General features: G+C 39.8%; 1 protein-coding gene across 8 annotated transcripts in view; it reads right to left on the bottom strand.

Moving 5' to 3' along the window:
• Window positions 1-18,362, bottom strand: part of Ercc6l2 (ERCC excision repair 6 like 2) — a 90,952-nt gene extending 72,590 nt beyond the window's left edge. For all 8 annotated transcript variants that reach the window (XM_038333126.1, XM_038333127.1, XM_038333125.1 and 5 more), the window contains exons 1-4: window positions 18,182-18,362; window positions 13,746-14,170; window positions 10,006-10,125; window positions 4,089-4,282 (exon numbers count right to left, since the gene is read on the bottom strand). In XM_038333126.1, the coding sequence (XP_038189054.1) occupies window positions 4,089-4,282; window positions 10,006-10,125; window positions 13,746-14,170; window positions 18,182-18,224 (782 nt within the window). In that variant the 5' untranslated portion in view covers window positions 18,225-18,362. The remainder of the gene's footprint in view (window positions 1-4,088; window positions 4,283-10,005; window positions 10,126-13,745; window positions 14,171-18,181) is intronic.
• Window positions 18,363-18,885: the final 523 nt, after the last annotated feature.

Raw genomic sequence — 18,885 nt, 5'->3', positions numbered from 1 at the left:
TTATGCTATAAGACCCAATAAAATAAATGGGTTTAAGTAAGGATAAATTTTACACGCCAAAACATTTACAAAAATGGACATAAAGTACGTAAATGTTGGGGACTATGGACTCCCAGACCCTGAATTTCCTGTAAACAACTTGTTATTCTTTCAGCTGCTCTGAACAAAACAACTTGTTTTCCTGTGTTTGCAGCTGCTCTGAGCACAGAACCTCAGGAGTTCCTGACGGCAGGGGAGTGGTTTCTGGTGGGTTTGGCTGGGGCGTGGCTATCAGTTAAGGACCCCTATATAAGCTGCCCTGGAACACAATAAAGGGGGCATTCTTGTTTCAAAGATGACCCGTGTCCCTGTGTCTCTGTCTGTGTGTGTGTGTGCACGTGCCATCCTGTAGTGCAGGCGCTACACTTAAGTGGTAGTAAAATGTCATTTCGTAGATTTGCTATGATAAAGGGAGAACCGTGTTTTGAAGGTACTATTGTATGGATGGCTCCTTTATCCTACAGGTGAACTTAGTGTCATTAACAATGAACAGCATAGCATATCCCAAAGTGACAAATATAAAGTCCACAGCTTTCATGAAGCTTTCATTTGATGAAGCATCCTTGTCAACAATGTTAACAGCATCTAATAGCTTTAGGCTAGACTCAATTTACTAAGATACAAATGATAAAGGGGATCATTGTATATCAGGTGAATATAAGACTTAGTAACCAAAGCCACCACCCAAACCTTTACTGAATCCTGTCTTACAAAAATTAGCTACTGATAATATCTTAAGGACATTTGTTTCCCCCTCGTCTTTTAATTTTTTATTACTTTCTTTTGTGAATGTATGTACGCATGTACCTGTATGTATACATGTGTGTACACATGCATGTGAAAGACAGAGGTCAACCTCAGGTATTATTCCTTAGATTCTGTCTGTTAGGTTTTTTTGAGACAGGATCTCTCAGTGGTCTGGAACTGGCCAATAAGGCCAGGCTAGCTAACCAGTGAGCTCCAGATATCCACCTGTCTCTACTACTACAAGTGTGTGCCACCATGCCCAGTGAGTTCTAGGAAATCAAACTCAGGTCCTCATGCTACATAGCAAGCAGTTTACCAAGTTACCTACCCATAAGACAAGGATAATGAAGTATAAAGTATTATGCTATATTATTTTAACTGTGTTAATTTGTTTCTGCTGCAAAAAAAAAAATAATGCAAAGACGTGGTACATTCTTTCACATTGCATTTGCTTACCTCTCTAAAGCTGTGTTACTGTGCCTGCCTAAAACATCTGATTGGTCTAATAAAGATCTGAACAACCAACAGCTAGGCAGGAGAGGGACACGTGGGGCTACTAGGCACTGAGAATAAATACAATGAGAAGAACAGAGAAGACGGAAGAGCAGAAAGGTAGAAGAAGACACCAGGGGCCAGCCATATGAGCCACAGACTAAGAAGGAAAGAGAGTTATATAGACTAGAGAAAGGTAAAAGCCCAGAGGCAAAAAGTAGATGGGGTAATTTAAGAAAAGCTGGCTAGAAACAAGCCAAGCTAAGGCTGGGCGGGCATTCATAAGTAAGAATAAATCTCCATGTATTTATTTGGGAGCTTGGTGGTGGGCCCCCAAAAGATTAATGCCAGGTCCTACACTACATATTTGTCTGTACTTGGGGGTGGGGGAAGCACGTGGATTAAGAAAGAAATAGACAAGAGACAACAGATAGAATCGGGAGGGCACTCAGTAAATACTGAGACAAGCCTCGTATTTCTCATAGCCTTTATATACCTCAATCCAGAAAGGAGGGGGAAGGCAAAAAAGGCTTCTTTACCAAGTCATAAAGAACAAAGTAGTTACCTTCTGAATAGCCAAAACATAAAGTAACCACACCCTAGGTCATACATCCTGTTAGTAGCCACACTTTGGTCAAACCTCCTGTCATAGAACCTTGAAGGAGCAAGAAAGGGTCTGAATATCCCCTCTTTAGATGTGGAACAGATCCACTTCTGTGGGCTCCCACAGAGTAAAAATAACCAACAGCAAGAAAGAACACAAAATTTGAGAGAACAACATTAAAATATTTAGGACTCAAGTTGTCATGCTATGTGAAGTCTACTGAAGTGATTCACAAAGATACTTAGAGAAAGTGTATGTGCATGTGTGCATAATGCATAAAACACACACATACATATATGCAAGAGCACACACACAAGCATACACAGATACGCACAAAAAGATCTGTTGGCTATAACTGTTGGGCAGATGGACACTCATACACATCTGTCCAGTTTTTCTACATGTTAAGGTAAAGGTACAAAAAGATAGAACCTCTCAAGAACACAGAAAGAAAGAAATGGAAAGACAGACAAGATGACCTACAGAAGCAGAGAAATCAGTCTATAGGTCAGCAGCACAACAAGGCAAGGAGCCTATGTGTAGTTCTTAAAAGAACTAGGAGCTGGGGGTACTGTATGACTCAGGAAATTGTTTGGACCTCATAAATAACAATCCCCACTCTACAATATAGACATGAAAGTTATTCTCATGTAAGGATATAAAAGGCACCAAGTATGGCAAAATCTTAATTTCCCCTAAGAATTTGACACAGAAAAATCATTAAAAACTGTAGCATAACTACACTGTTAGAGATGTGGTTATAAAAGTCAGACATGTTGATACATGTTTCTAATCCCAGTTTTCAGAAAGTAGAAACAGGAGAATCAAGAATTCAAGGACAGCCTGAGGTACACAGAAAATTCTGGCCAGCCTGGATTAGGTGAGACTACCTCAAAATCAAACTGAACAGAACAAAGAGGGTGGAGGTGAGGATGAGGAGAGAAAGGGAGGGTGGGGGAGAGCGCAGCATGAATTCTAGTTGGTCTTAATAATAAAAACCCAGAGTCTGAAGATCAGAGAAGCAGAGAGGCCAATGACTAGAGAGCTCTTTTACCTCTACCAATACCCAGACTGAAGGGGTGATCCTGTCCTCAAACTGCATCTCCAGACTCCGTCTGTCTCCACCAAACCTCAGACTGCACTGAGCTCCTGTCTCCTCCCGCCTGATACTCCTCTCCCTGTCCAGCCATATCACTTCTGTCTCTACCTCCTTAGTGCTGGCATAAAGGCTCTCATTTATTTACACGATAGAAATAAAAACATATATCAAAAAAGGACTTCTATAAATATACTCCTTGAAATTTTACTTATAATAACAACAAAATAGGAAACAAATTAAGTAACTATTTTCAAATGATGGGTAAGAAAAACAGGAACACACACATAAGACGGAATACAATTCAACGTTTAAAAAATAACCACTGATTTACTAAATAGTTCAGATGAATCTCAAAAATATGTTGGGTAAGATGCCAGGCACGAATGAGGAAACTTTCAGCTTAATTGTATTAGTAGAATTCTCTGGAATAGCTTGAAACAGTCTGACAATAGAAATCAAGATGAATGTTCATGGTGAGAACTGAAGAAAGGTTAGCTGTAAAGAAGAGGACAGTTGAAAGGTTTCTCTCTTACTTGGGATAGGGATTGAGCTCAAGCATTCACTGTTCAAAACACAGGTCAGTGAACTGTGGCCACCAGGCCACACCCAGATTGTGGATAGTTTTGCACAGTCAACAAATTAAGAATAGCTTTATATTTTAAATGAGCTGTAAAAATAAAAAGAATATGTAATTGGAGGTTTCTCTCCCACCTGCCAGTTCCCAAATATCCACTCAGAGGCTTAATATTACTTATAAATGCTTGGCCGATAGCTCAGGCTTATTACTAGCTAGCTCTTACATTTAAATTTACCTTTTTTAAAAATCTATGCTTTGCCAAGTGATTTGTGGCTTGTTACCTCATTTTTTCACATGTCTTGCTTCCTTTGTAACTGGCTGGTGTGTCCCAGACTCTACCCTTCTCCCATATCTGTTTGATTTCCCACCTGACTCTATCCTGCCTTGTCATAGGCCAAAGTAGGTATAACCAAAACGTATAACCCTGACATGAAACTAAACTAAAAGCGTTTGAGTTTTGAATCATGACATAAAGGATGCATATGACTCATGTTAGCAGCACACTGACAGCATCACTCTTATGGTTTTACCTGTTAAGTTCCTCCAGACACAAGCGCAGTGTTTCATAGGTTGTTAGAGCAATTTCACATTTTCTTTGCTTTAAACGAATCAGTCCATTATCTTTTTTACTACCATGTAAAACAGTGACTCGGAAATATCCCCAGGTATCCAATTCATCCTTCCAGTTGTAGAGGACAGAAAGAGGGGCAACTATTAAGAACATCTAAAAACAGAAGGAAAGCATCCACGTTTTAATAAGAACTCCAATATGAAATACACAGTATCAACAGTCCCTCTTTGATTTTGATGTTATAAGCGATTGATACAACTGATTGGTTTGTTAAATGTGAACAAAACATCCTCAAAAAATACTCTTTAATTAGCTTTTGTCAGAACAACAACAAAGATAACCCACTGAAGAGAATGGTTATTTTTCATTTCAATTCTTAAAGACATTGAAGAAGAGAAAAGTAACTCTTTTAAGAGAGAGAACAATAAAATCAGGATCCCAACAACAAATTAAAGAGCTAACACGCAAAGCAAATGGGTAGCATCCTTCTCTGAACAGTCTTCTGGGGCTCCTTTCATCTCTCTTTCCAACTCCATTTTCCTCAGCTTCTCTGTGCTAAAGGCATGAGAAACTCACTGGAAAACTGAAACAAGTAGAGGACTCCATGTAGGTTTCTATTTATTTCCACACACCTGCCTTACCACCTCTGACCACAGATTAACTGCTTCTGTTCTTCAAATGATGTTTGATTATACTCAGTGGCTCCCATCATCTCTCTTGCCAATCTAGAGTCAACACATGCCAGCTTTATCTTTATAACAAACCACTTTTATCAATGAGTACATTTCCCAGGGTTAAAAAACAAAATAAAATCAAACTGAACCAAAACATAACAAGTTTTCTCCAGCGTACATCTTTGGCTGCCAGTCCCTTCCTTTACAGCAACGTTCTCAAGGCCGATCAGTACTCATTACCTCTATCCTCTGGTCGCTACTGAACTCATGTGAACAGAATTTGGAAAAAAGCTACAGTCTGGATATGAAGTGTTCCCCCAAAGGTATGTGTGGCAAAAGATTGGTTCCCAGGAAGGTAGTAGAACTTTAAAGAGACAGAACCTTGAGAAGAGAACCTGAGCCACAGGGACATGCCCTTGGAGAACACCTCCTGTGTCTTTTCACTCTGGCTTCCACGCAAGGAGCAGCTTCCTTCTCCATGGATTCCTACCATGAGGAGCCTTGCCAGAGACTGAGGAGCACCACAACAGATCATGAACTAAAATCTCTAAAACTAAGAGCCGAAACAAACCTCTCCTTCTTTAAAGTTACGTATCTCAGGTAATTTGTTCCAGTGACGGAAAGTTGATTAATTCAGCTTCCAACTAAAGCAGGCTGTTAAGATTACTAACACGTCTGTTTTTCAAAGTGGTGCTTGGAGGCTCCACTTTTCTTTTTGAACCCTGGAAACCACTCTTATCAACAGCTTAAAATTTTTTATGATCTCATTTTTCCCTATGACAAATACTTATAGCTTGTTACATATGAGAGTATTACTGGCAAACTTTTCTAAAGATTTATACTTGCCCCACTACCCAAGAGATGAACCAATTTATAGGTTCTGTGTCATGTTTCATCTAGGTCATTTATGACCTGTAAGAAACAAAATACGTGACTGTGTTTGTAAAGAGAAAACAGAAAGCAAAAGTTTAACTGAAGTGAGCTCCTTGCCCCCACTCCTCAAGCACAGGAGCACCTTCTCTTTCTTGCTTCCCTTCAAATACCTTTGCTATTGTAGCTCACCTGACAATTTAATTTTTCTGCTTTCAAATACAAAGTCAAGGCTCAAAATATTAAGTCCAACTGTGATGTCTCCCTTTGAATTTTGTATATTACAGGATGACAATCCTGGGTACAAACTCCATCTGGGCACCCAGTAGTTTTCCTACCTTCACAATTGCAGTTTGTCTTAAGAATATGCCCTATACTTATTAACTACAAAGGTTGATGAGCTGTACACGGAACGGTGTTTACAGTAGCATCATTTGCCATGCAGCCTCCTGTGACCGATTCTCCTTAAAACTGCTTGGCTCCTTATTTTTCTGTTCTAGTGTTTATGTTCAGGTTAGTCTTAGTAGTCAATTTGGCATAACCTAGAGCCTCAGTTGAGGAATTTTCTTGATACAACTGGCCTGTGGGCAAGTCTGTGGGGAGCTGTCTTTATTATTACTTGATGTGGAGGGTCCCAGCCTCCTGTGGGCTGTAGTATCCTGGACAAGCTATCATGGGTTGTGTGGGAAAGCTAGCTACGCATGAACCTGAGAGCAAGTGAGAGAATGAGCCAGCAAGCAGTGTTCCCCCATGGTTCCTGCCTCCAGGTTCCTACTCTGAGTTCTTGCCCTTCAATAACAGAGTATGGACCTGAAAGTGTAAGCCAAATACACCCTTTCCTCCCCAAGCTGCATCTGACCAGAGTGTTTTATCACAGTGAAAGAAGGAAACAGAAACTTAATACTTGTTTCAGTCATATAACAAGAGCTAAAAAAGATGGTAAATGCTACACAAAATAGCTGAAAAATTCTTTTGCTCGACACAACTGAAAATATTTCTAACACTGGTATTGTAATTGCTAGGAAATTCTTCCTCTCATTTTTCAGTTTTAATTTTCTTCCTGTGTGGTGCATGTGCATGTGTACATATGGGAGGGCAGAGGATGATGTTGAATGTTTTCCTCTCTGGGTCCCCACCTCTCTCACTGAACCTGGAGCTTCCTATTTCGGCTAGGTTGGCTGTCTGGCAAGCCCTGGGCTCTGCCTGTCTCTGCTGCCAGCACTGTCATGGGTGCAAACTGCCAACCCACTTTTTACATGGGCACTGGAGGTACAAACTCAGGGCCCCATCACGGCGAGCACCTTACCCACCGAGCTGTCTCCTTTACACAGGCACTGGAGGTATAAACTCAGGGCCCCATCACGGCAAGTACCTTACCCACCGAGCTGTCTCCTTTACACAGGCACTGGAGGTACAAACTCAGGGCCCCATCACGGCGAGTACCTTACCCACCGAGCTGTCTCCTTTACACAGGCACTGGAGGTATAAACTCAGGGCCCCATCACGGCAAGTACCTTACCCACCGAGCTGTCTCCTTTACACAGGTACTGGAGGTACAAACTCAGGGCCCCATCACAGCGAGTACCTTACCCACGGAGCTGTCTCCTTTACACAGGCACTGGAGGTACAAACTCAGGGCCCCATCACGGTGAGTACCTTACCCACCGAGCTGTCTCCTTTACACAGGTACTGGAGGTACAAACTCAGGGCCCCATCACGGCGAGTACCTTACCCACCGAGCTGTCTCCTTTACACAGGCACTGGAGGTACAAACTCAGGGCCCCATCACGGCGAGTACCTTACCCACCGAGCTGTCTCCATAGCCTCTGCCCTTCTCTTACAATGTATTCTTAGAATCTCCAAAGTTTGATCTTAGAAGATAATATTTTAATTAACTTACTATGATTTATTTCATAAAGACCAAACTACAGCATAAACTTAGCCTAAATCTAATGAATCATTCCAAGAATAAGCACTTGAAATGCATGGTTTGTGTCTTTTCCTTTAGGAATTCATTGGCACTTACATTTCATGCATTCCTCAAAGTTTTATTCATACCTGCAAAGTTTTAGAATGTATATAAAATAGATCTTTCACACATACTTGCATCCCTAGCTCAAAATACTAATACTTAATTTGTAGAATTTAATTCATTGAATGTTTCTTTTTCAAGGAGATTAAAGATCAGTGTTTCAGGGTTGATTTAATTCTGGCATTAGCTTTACTTTATTTATTCTCTTTTTCACAAAACATTTTTTCCCTTTGGTTTTTTGAGACAGGGTTTCTCTGTGTAACAGTCTTAGCTGTCTTGAAATTAGCTCTTGTAGACCAGGCTGGCCTCTTGAACTCACAAAGAGTCCAAGAGGACTGCCTCTGTCTCCCAAGTGTTGGGATTAAAGGCATGCACCACTACTGCTTGGCTTTACAAAACATGTTTTAAAAATGTATGCTACTTCAAATGGACTCTCTGAAAACATATATGCACTGATGCCACCAAAATGAAGAACAAATATGAAAACAATCTGTGCTGTGATGCCTGGAAGGAGCTCACTAGGTAGTGAAAACATAGACTTTTCCCACAAACAAAGTTCATAGTCCAGTGAGCGTCTCAAAAACTTGCAGGTTCACAGCTGTGAAAGGCGTGCGCCAAACTCAAAGGTCACATCCCTTTCAGTCTTACACAAAACCCCACACCTCAGTATTGTATTTGAAATGGCTCTGTTGTTTATAGACAGGCAATTCTCACAGCAAATCTGCTAATTGTGCTGGAATTCTTGACACTCAGCAGTCAAGAGGATCCTTGTCTTTCTAATTTGTCTCAATTATAGGATAAAGGTTTTTAAGAAGGCAATCAAGCTTGGTTAAACAGAAAGTACACAACTATGTGGCCATAATAACAAAGAAGACAAGAAATAAATGGATATTTTCAAATAACAGACTACACAAAATACAGTATCAATACTTTACAAAGGAAATATTTCAGTTATATTATCTTAAAAACTAAGCTCTTCCATCACAAATACTATATTTATTTGAAAATTTTAGAACTTGTCTTTTAAATAGTACTTGGTTAAAAAGCAAAAGTGGAGTCACAGACAATTCAGACAAGAGTAACGAGAACACTACTACTCATCAAGATAGTAATGGAGCTACAGTAGCGCTCAAAGGAACATCTATACATTAATGGAATTTATTAGAATGCAAGACAACACAAATTGGTAAAATTTCAACCAAAAAAGATCTAATAAAAATAATGTGTGCTATGACAAAGGATTGAAATATATATGCACAGACACACGAAGGAAGGAAGGAAAGAATAAAAGAAGACACCAGTGTCAACTGAGGCAGCTATTGTCTCATACCACACACATGAATGCTGGTAAAATAGTAAGAAAATTTAAAGTAATAACAAAAATACCGTAAGTCAGTACTTTTCAACTTTTTATATAAATATAACCCTTCTGAAGTCATTGGAGTAAACCTGGACTTCATAGCAATATTATAAGATTTACAAAATCTTAAAAAAGAAATCCCATGTAAGAACTTGAGGAATATAGTTCACTACCTTAATAAAACAGTAATTGTCTTCATCTAATCACTCCATCTTTATTCCTATTAATTTTCTAAATACTGAGGACAACAGAAGAGCACATAAGGGGACTAGAGAGATGGCTCAGTTGGTAAAGGACCTGCTGTGCAAGCATGAGGGTCTGATTCAATCCTCAGCACCCATGGCTTAAAAAGCTGGGTGGCAGTGAAGACCTACAGTCCCAGCACTGAGGAGGTAGGAACAAGAGGATTCCTGGAGCTTGCTGGCCGGCCAGTCTAGATGGATCAGCAAGGTCCAGGTTTGGTGAGAGACCCTGTCTCAAAAACTAAGGTGAAGAAAGAAGACACCAGACATTGACCTCTGGTCCTCTTTAGCATATGTGCATGTCCTCTGCGCGCGCAAACACACACACACACACACACACACACACACACACACACACACGCATGTATACACACAAAGGCTGCAAGCGTAACGCTTCTGATAATTTTATTGTTTTATTAATTTTGTTACAAATCTCTTATTTTGTGCACGTTACCCTGAACATGTCTGATCTCAGCAGAGCCAGGCCTGATTAGTTACGGGGTGGGCAAGTCTGAGATATAACTTGATACAACTAGCAGATGAAACTGGCAACCTTCCACAAAGTCTAATTAAATAAATAAATAAATAGTTTAATGTCTATATTCCTGTTTTAAAATGTATAATACATTATATTGTGTTTAAATGCTTCTGTATTTGCAATGACAGCTTTATAAGCTAAATACTTTGAGACATTTTACCTTCTGGGCCGTAGAAGAGGGTTCCTTTTTCATACTTTTTAGTAAGAACTCTGGCATGTTATTTTCAATATCTTCACGAGTTCCCTTTTTATGCAAAACTGCAGCCAAAAATGAAATAACCTAGAAGAAAAAAGACTTTATTACTATGCATAATTTCACTTTACACGTGACAACTAATCAGTAAACTACAAACAAAAAGATGTTAGAGGAAGCATAAAAATATTGGTACTCTTTCTGAATTAACAAGCAAACATATAATAATACTACCTTTGAACACATAAAACTCCACATGGCCATCATCTCAGAACAATTCTGCTCACTTGATAAATTCTTTCTTTATTCCCTCATCTGAGATATTACCTTACTATTTGTTTCCATCCATGGATACTATCTTCTCAAAGCCTCTAAAATAAACTATACATTTTTCTTTTCCTGTAAAAAATGAATTCCTAAAAGGAAGAAATATTTGCCTTATAGATTAGTACCTTTGTTTATCTAATGAACAGCATTGCCAATTTAAGGCAGGGTACCACAACTCATCAATACATATCATTTTGAATAGCAGCTCTTCTCCAAAAATTAAAAAGAAGACTAAAAATAAGAAAAAGCATGTATAGTCACACGATCAATAGCAAGTAACATTCAACCAATTAGACACTTGCTGGTTGAAATGTTAACACTGGTTCTTTGGCAGCTATGTGAACTTCAGCAAGGTAATTAACTCCCTAAAAAAGTTCTTTGCAAAAATTATAAAAATAATATCAGCAAGGTTGTTTTAAAGATTTGGGATGAAAGTGTATGAGGTAGGTATTCATATAGAAGTAAATAAATCATTACTTTAAAAAATAAATTATAGAAATATTGAAATCTAGAGAAAAATTATTAAAAAAAAGTAGAAAAACTATAAAGGAAAGTTTGGATTTGGGGACAAGGAAGGGGGCTGACAAAGATCTTTTTTACTCTAGCCCAGGGAAGACTAACGCTCACTTAGTAGCCCGGTCAAGGTGGCCTCAAACTTGTAGCAATCCTGCTTTATCCTTCCCAAGTGCTGGAATTACAACTGTGACTGTATCTATATATGTGTTTGTCAGTACATACCTTATGAGAAAAGTGATTTTTAATATGTAGATACCAATTATCTAAATCCCAAATGAGAGAAGAAAAAGAATGGTAATGAGATTTATTTGAAGAAATAAAAGTTGATCATTTTTAAAAAGAAAACATCTTAAGTCATAGGCTCAGTAGTTAGGAATATTAATTACTCACCACCACCAAAATAAAAAATTATCAAAAATTCACAAGTGGGTGCTTCATAGAACAAAAACTGAGACACAAAAGTTATTAGAAGTGACTAGAGGAAACAAATAGAATACTTTAGAATACTTCCAAAATAATCTTAATTCTAGATTTGCCAAATTCCCTAAAGCAAAAACATGAAATGCTTTTCATTTACTTAATCTCAGATCTAGGGCTGAAGAGATGGTGTAGCAGCTAAGAAGTGCACTACTCTTACAGAGGATCAGGTTTGGTTATCAGCACCTGCACTGGGTGGCTCACTACTGATTGCAACTCCAGCTCCAGAGGATCATACACCTTTTTCTGGACATCTCAGGCACCTGCACTCACATGTGCTCATACTCATGCACAGAAACACATATACACACATAATTAAGAACAAATCATTTTAAAAACACTCAGACCTTTGTAAAATGTCATAACTAAATTTTAAGATCCAATTATAAATCAGCTTTATCTAATTCATTAAATACACTAATGATAATAACAACAATATACACTAACTTCAAACTTTACTGCTTCATTCACCCCCACCCAAAAAGGTATAAACTTGTTCTTTAGTTGAGAATACACCCTAAGTGAACAGGGAGACTAAAGCCATGGTAATCTCTCAGCCTGATATAATTAAAGTGATGCTAACTATAATGTGCTAATAATATCCAAAAGGGAAAGAAGGATATGAAAAATCATACAGGTGGTTCACAGGCCAGGGCCAAAATGGCATTCATCACGTCTATGCTATTTTTACTAGCCTAAGTCTGTCAAAACTACACTGACATGCAAGATTAGAGAAACACTGTACTTGATCTACTACTCCACAGCAAAAGGAACATGGATATCTGGAGAAGATCAGGCCTGGTCTACCACAAGTCACTGCCACAGTACAGGTCTACACAATCTCAATTTACAGATCTATGACAAATTTAGAATGAAGATTTTAAAACTAATCCTCAGAAGAAACTAATCAGAAAGTGCTTTACTGTGGAATATTTACAAAATTGCTTACAGAATATATAGAGATAGATAGATAGATAGATAGATGATAGATAAAAATTTAAGACTATCACATTAGAACAATAAAAGTCATAAGTAAAATATCTTCCTGGAAAAGCTTTGCTTTCACAGGCACTCTCTTCTAAACTCTGCCAAGCAAACGTTTTTATAAGGCATCTTTCCTCACCTGCAGTTACCTCCTGATATAGAATAAATGAGAGACTGGGAAACATTTCAAACATTCGAACCAAAGGCTTAGCCAAAAAAAAAAAAAAAAGAGGAGGGGGACAAGTGGGTTTCATAAGACTAAAGAGATAACCACATTCCTTATTGTTTTTCATCTCACAGAAGATAAAAAGAAACAGAGAATGTTTCAGAACAATACTTGCAAAAAGATTTTTGCTTGCTTAAAAAAATGGCAATGTAGAGAGTGACAAACTTCAACATACTTAGCACTAAATGGGATGTCTTTATCACACGCTTCCCCTCCAGGCTCAGATCTATGCAGAAGAGAAAACAGAAAGGTTGCAAAGCCGGAAGTTATGGACAACTCCAAGGAAATCGCATGCTCTAGGTATAGCAAGACTGAAGCACACATGAGCTTGGAAACTGTGTCCACAAGCACAAGATCTGCAGGCGTTCAAGCCAGACAGCGTCCCAGAATGAAAAGGGCAGTGGGCAGTGTGGCACACAGTCCCACTCCTAGCCAAGAAGCGATTGCAGCTGACAGCTGATCGAGAGGGAAAGCCCGTTTTCTTCAATGGAGTGGCAATGGATGTCTCAACCACACCCCAGAGCCAGCCTTATGGTCAGGGTCCTTGGCAGCACAAAATGAATCCCACGGTTTCTTTGCTTTGCTTTTGAGTGTGTGTTGTTGTTGTTGGTTGATTCCCTGCCTGGTTTCTTTGGGGTGTGTGTGTGTGTGTGTGTGTGTGTGTTTTAAGAGAGGAAAGAACACTACGTTGGGAAAGGCAGAGGATTTAAGAGGAGTTAGGAAAGGGTAAAGAATGACCAAAATATATTTTTAAAAATGTATAATTAAGTGCCATTTTGAAAGGCGATTTAGCTCACTTTTCATTACAAAGCTCGAGTCTTACAATATGAATTACAGACCTTATCAAATTTGTCTTTAAAATGCAAAGGCTATTTTGCTTCGTTTTTAAAGGGCTTGGGGCGCTGGACGTTAATTAACTTTTTATATTGCATATGGCATTTTCTCTAAGAATAAAAATTAAGAAAAATGTTATTCCCCACATACTAACGAAGTACTGAGGATAAAATAGTGACACACTGAGTCACCGTTCTCAATTCTGAAACTTTACCATCTAGCTAATAAGACAAACAAATACGTATAGTAACAGGTGGTATTACAAAAAGAGATTTGCATAAGTGTATGCACTCTTATACATAGGATGAGCTTACTCTGATTATAAAGTAATTAATATAAATACCTGTATTGTTTTTCCAAGTCCCATGTCATCACCGAGAATACACCCTCTTCCCTGGATGTAGTGTCTGTAGAGAAACTGAGCTCCCTCTCTTTGGTAATCACGCAAATACCTATTAATAGTGTAAGGAATGGAGTCTCCATCTTCCGATAATTTAAAAGCATTAGCCAATGGTGGAATTTTTCGATCTGGGAAATAGGGTTTTTCCAAATCTTCATCATCAAATATAAAACTTCTGGAGAAATTTTTAGCTGGTTTTACTTCTTGAAGTCTTTGAAGAGGTATTTTCTTTTCTTGAAAATCTGAATACAGGACAATTGCACATGGCTTCCCATTTTCATCCACAGTGATAGACTTTATGGTTGCTTCACAAAGCTTTTTATCATCTGAAGAAGGAGCAAGACATCTTTCTCCTGGATACCACTTGTCTATAAGAAGAAAGAAAATTAGCTTTTCTAAAAGCTCATGAAGTTATACCTCATTTATCTGAGAAAAAAATATAACATGTTTTCCAAATAACTTAAACAAAATAAATATTTATTTTCATGCATGTTTTTCTAAAATATATTATCAGATGTTTTCCTATAAAATTGATCTTGATGGTCAACCAGAGCTGATATCCACTGATTTAAATATTCTTGCTGATTCATAAATATTATACACATTCTCTTTATATGATACAGCAAGAGAAATAGACACGGTAAGAGTAAGCTGGAATCTTCAGGAAAGCAACTCTGTGTCATGAGCTTTTTGCTTACTCCATCCTTCTCTGAACACGGGTATGTAATAGGCCAAGGGAACCTCTTATCTGACTACAATGACACCACAACCACTACAGCTTATCTATTCTGGGTGTTGAATACTTTAAACTGTAAGAGAGGGCTCTGAAAAGTATTTGAAGCCATTGCAGAACACCAGGGTTCAATTCCAGTCTTCACACAGTGGTTCACACCCATTTATAACTCCAGTTCTAAGTTATGCCATTACTGAAGATACTGATTTCTATACACCTGAACTCACTCTTTGTTAACTATTCAGCCAACTGTCTTGTTTTCTCTTCTGAAGACAGCATGAGGGGAGAGAGGTTCCCTAGAATATACTACTAAGCAGCTTAAAGTGTACAAAATGGAGAGTAATTTTCCAAATGGAATTCCTCATTGAAAGGATCCAAGAAATTATACGGCTATAACTGTAAGGATACTGGGGATTATTTTTCTTACACACTCCTCACGGATATCACAAGACCATCAGTGCTTTCCTAGGATCTTCCTGAGAAGTTCCAGTTAGAACTTCAAAACATTTCTGGTTATAATGATAGGTATAGGCTGTCTTAAGCAGGAATAACTCACCATGATGGTCTTCATCAATTATTCCTCAAAAGCATTATTCCCACTAACTTTGCTGAAGTGGTTTTACTATAGTCATCCTAAGTACACATGGAAAAAACAAGTTCTCTCACTCTATTCTTAAGATCCAAACTGAGAACTGTTATACTATTATGAAATTAATACCCTACTCTACTGTCCAGGCACAAAGGGTGTGCAGGTCCAAGTGTCTTCTCTCTGGGACAGGGCTAGCTGAGCCTGAGCTAACCGCGGAAGCAGTTCCTAACACATAATTTCCGTTTTAAATGATGCATCTGCCTCTGATTTTTAAAACCTCATTCCTTAATTGACACTCAACATACATGATTTGAACATCGATTATTTATCAGACACTGTACCACATAATGGGTATAAAATGAGGAACAATGTTAAAAAAGGTAGTGAGTAGTTTCCCTGCATCTTATTTCCAGGGATCATTTATGGATATTAATCCATAAATTAATTTCTGAGAAATCGCCATACTGATATCCAAAGGGGCCGTACCAGATTGCACTCCCACCAGCAATGGAAGAGTGTTCCCTTTACCCCACAACCTCTCCAGCATAAGTTGTCATCAGTGTTTTTGATCTTGGCCATTCTGACAGGTGTAAGATGGAACACACACACACCTTAGAACACCTGATTTTTGACAAAGAAGCAAAAAATATCAAATGGAAAAAAGAAAACATATTTAACAAATGGTGCTGGCATAACTGGATATCAACATGTAGAAGAATGAAAATAGATCCATACCTATCACCATGCTCAAAACTCAAGTCCAAAGGATCAAAGACCTCAACATAAAGCCAGCTACATTGAACCTCATAGAAGAGAAAGTAGGAAGCACATTTGAACGCATTGGCACAGGAGACTACTTCCCAAATATAACCCAGTTGCACAGACACTGAGATAAACAATAAATGGGACCTCCTGAAACTGAAAAGCTTCTGTAAATCAATGAACATGGTCAACAAGACAAATGACAGCCTACAGAATGGGAAAGATCTTCACCAACTCCACATTGGACAGAAGGCTGATCTCCAAAATATACAAAGAACTCAAGAAATTATTCATCAAAAGAACAAATAAGCCGGGCAGTGGTGGCGCACGCCTTTAATCCCAGCACTTGGGAGGCAGAGGCAGGCGGATCTCTGTGAGTTCGAGGCCAGCCTGGTCTACAAGAGCTAGTTCCAGGACAGGCTCTAAAAAAGCTGCAGAGAAACCCTGTCTCGAAAAAAAAAAAAAAAAAACAAAAAAAAAACAAAAACCAAATAATCCAATAAAAAATGGAGTAGAGACCTAAACAGAGAACTCTCAACAAAGGAATCTAAAATGACTGACTCTTAAGGAAATACTCAACATCCTTAGTCATCAGAGAAATGCAAATCAAAACAACTCTGAGATTCCATCTTACACCTGTCAGAATGGCCAAGATCAAAAACACTGACGACAACTCATGCTGGAGAGGATGTGGGGTAAAGGGAACACTCCTGCATTGCTGATGGGAGTGCAAGCTTGTACAGCTCCTTTGGATATCAGTATGGCGATTTCTCAGAAAATTAGGAAACAACCTTCCTCAAGACCCAGTAATACCACTTTTGGGTATATACCCAAAGGATGCTCAATCGTACCACAAGGAAATGTGCTCAACTATGTTCATAGCAGCATTGCTTGTCATAGTCAGAACCTGGAAACAACCTAAATGCCCCTAACCAAAGACTGCATAAGGAAAATGTGGTACATTATTTACACAGTGGTGTACTACACAGCAGAAAAAAATGACATCTTGAAATTTGCAGGCAAATAGATGGATCTAGAAAACATCATATTGAGGGAGGTAACCCAGACCCAGAAAGACAATTATCATATGTACTCACTCGTAAGTGGTTTATAAACATAAAGCAAAGAAAAGCAGCCTACAAATCACAACCCAGAGAACCTAGACAACAATGAGGACCCTAAGAGAGACACACATGGATCTAATCTACATGGGAAGTAGGAAAGGTCAAGATCTCCTGAGTAAATCGGGAGCATGGGGACCATGGAGAGGGTTGAAGGGGAGGGGAGAGAGAGGGAGGGGAGCAGAGAAAAATGTAGAGCTCAATAAAATCAATTAAAAAAAAAACTCTATTCTGCGGCACCCTAATAAAACGTGGCGGCCTCTCCCCACAAAAAAAAAAAACAAAAACCCAAAACTCTACTTATATGCCTTTAGCAGACAGACTCACAAAGACATTTATATTCGTGGGCCCTTAATTATGATGACTTTATCAATTTATAGCCCCAGAGTTCAAGGCTTGTTGCCTACTCTGAGATTTAACACTGGATTCCGCCTTGCTTTCATGAGAGACCTTCTTCAAAGGAAAAGCAAAATTTATCAGAAGATTCCTGGGCAACAAACACTCAACTGTATATCCATTTTGTAAGGTCTGTAGGATGCTCCACCTGTAAGCCAACTGGCTGCTAACACTGGTGGCCTGGGCTCCATCCCCACAGATCACAAGGTGGAAGGAGAGAACTGACCTGCTCAAGTTGTCGTCTAACGTCCACATGCCTGGTGCATGCACACACACAGACATCCACAAAACGATTTTTAATCAATTATAGCAATCACTGTAATTAATATAAGTTAGGGGGCAAGCCTGCATCCTGATACTTATGAGATAACCATGCCTTCTTCAAAAACTCTTGGTGAAGTACTAGAGGCAGAATTCGGCTTCAATACACCATGTAATAAGCTGTCTGTGTAATAAAATAGGCCTTCACTCATCCACTTAACAAATTCCTACTATCGACTAGTGACTGGCCTATACAAAGACGTAAAGGAAAAATATCTAACATATACGGAATGCTTATTACGGGTCAAAAGTGGAGTCATGAAACCCAACTGTCCCCATTGAAAAGATGAGGTGTCTGCTCCCACGGCGAGGGGCAGCACTAAATCCTGACGTTCAGGTTCCCGCGGTGAAAGGGGTCTAAATCGTCAGCTGCCAATCACAAAACCACGCGGAAGCCTCTCCCGGAAGTCCCTTCGGGGCGTGTGTCAGCGCAGAGGCGCGAGCTCGGAGCTCATACCTTTGCGGGATTCCGCGCGGGGCTGAGGGGAGGAGGCGTCCATCGGGCCAGAGGGAGGCGCCTGGCAGCCCCGCCGCTCTCGACATCTAGCGGTCGGCGGCGAGGAGGGCACAGCACGGAGGCCGCCCGCCTGGCATAGCCCGCCCGCCCGCCGGGAGCGCCGAGCTCGGGGTGGGCGTCACCGCAGCGACCGGCCGCAGTCCGAAATCCCGCGAGAACGACCCCTAGGCGCTCCCTGTAGATATCGCGAGAAGATGGGTTAGCCTCCAAGCCGACTCCAGCGAGCTCCCTTCCGGACTCGGTCGGCCGGGACGGTCTGCGGACGTTCAAATATCGCGAGATTTGGTACTCATCGCCTCCTTCGAATTTTTATTTATCTATTCATTTTTGCTGAGGCTCCAGGCGCGTGGCGTCCCTTAAGAGCGGGAAAGGCACTGTGAACCTTGCAAAGACTGCTGTCCTTGTGCTGGCTTCGTCGTCTGGGAGCTTCAGGAGGGCGAGCTTTAGGAGGTCGTCTTACTGGGTTTACCTAGTTTATTGTAACAAAACCAGCAGCCCTGGCACAAACAAGGTAAACAGGGGGTTCGGTTAACTAACCTCGGAGTGTTAAGCTCGTGAAACACCCTGAGGAAGAGGCGCACACCACGCAGCCTGTTACCCTCTCCAGCATGAGCTAAATGGATGCTGCCCGTTGCCCGACACCT

This window comes from Arvicola amphibius, chromosome 6, assembly GCF_903992535.2.
Source record: "Arvicola amphibius chromosome 6, mArvAmp1.2, whole genome shotgun sequence".
Lineage (NCBI taxonomy): Eukaryota > Metazoa > Chordata > Mammalia > Rodentia > Cricetidae > Arvicola > Arvicola amphibius.
The sequence above is the reverse complement of the archived record's forward strand: the minus strand, read 5'-3'. Positions and strand labels throughout refer to the sequence as shown.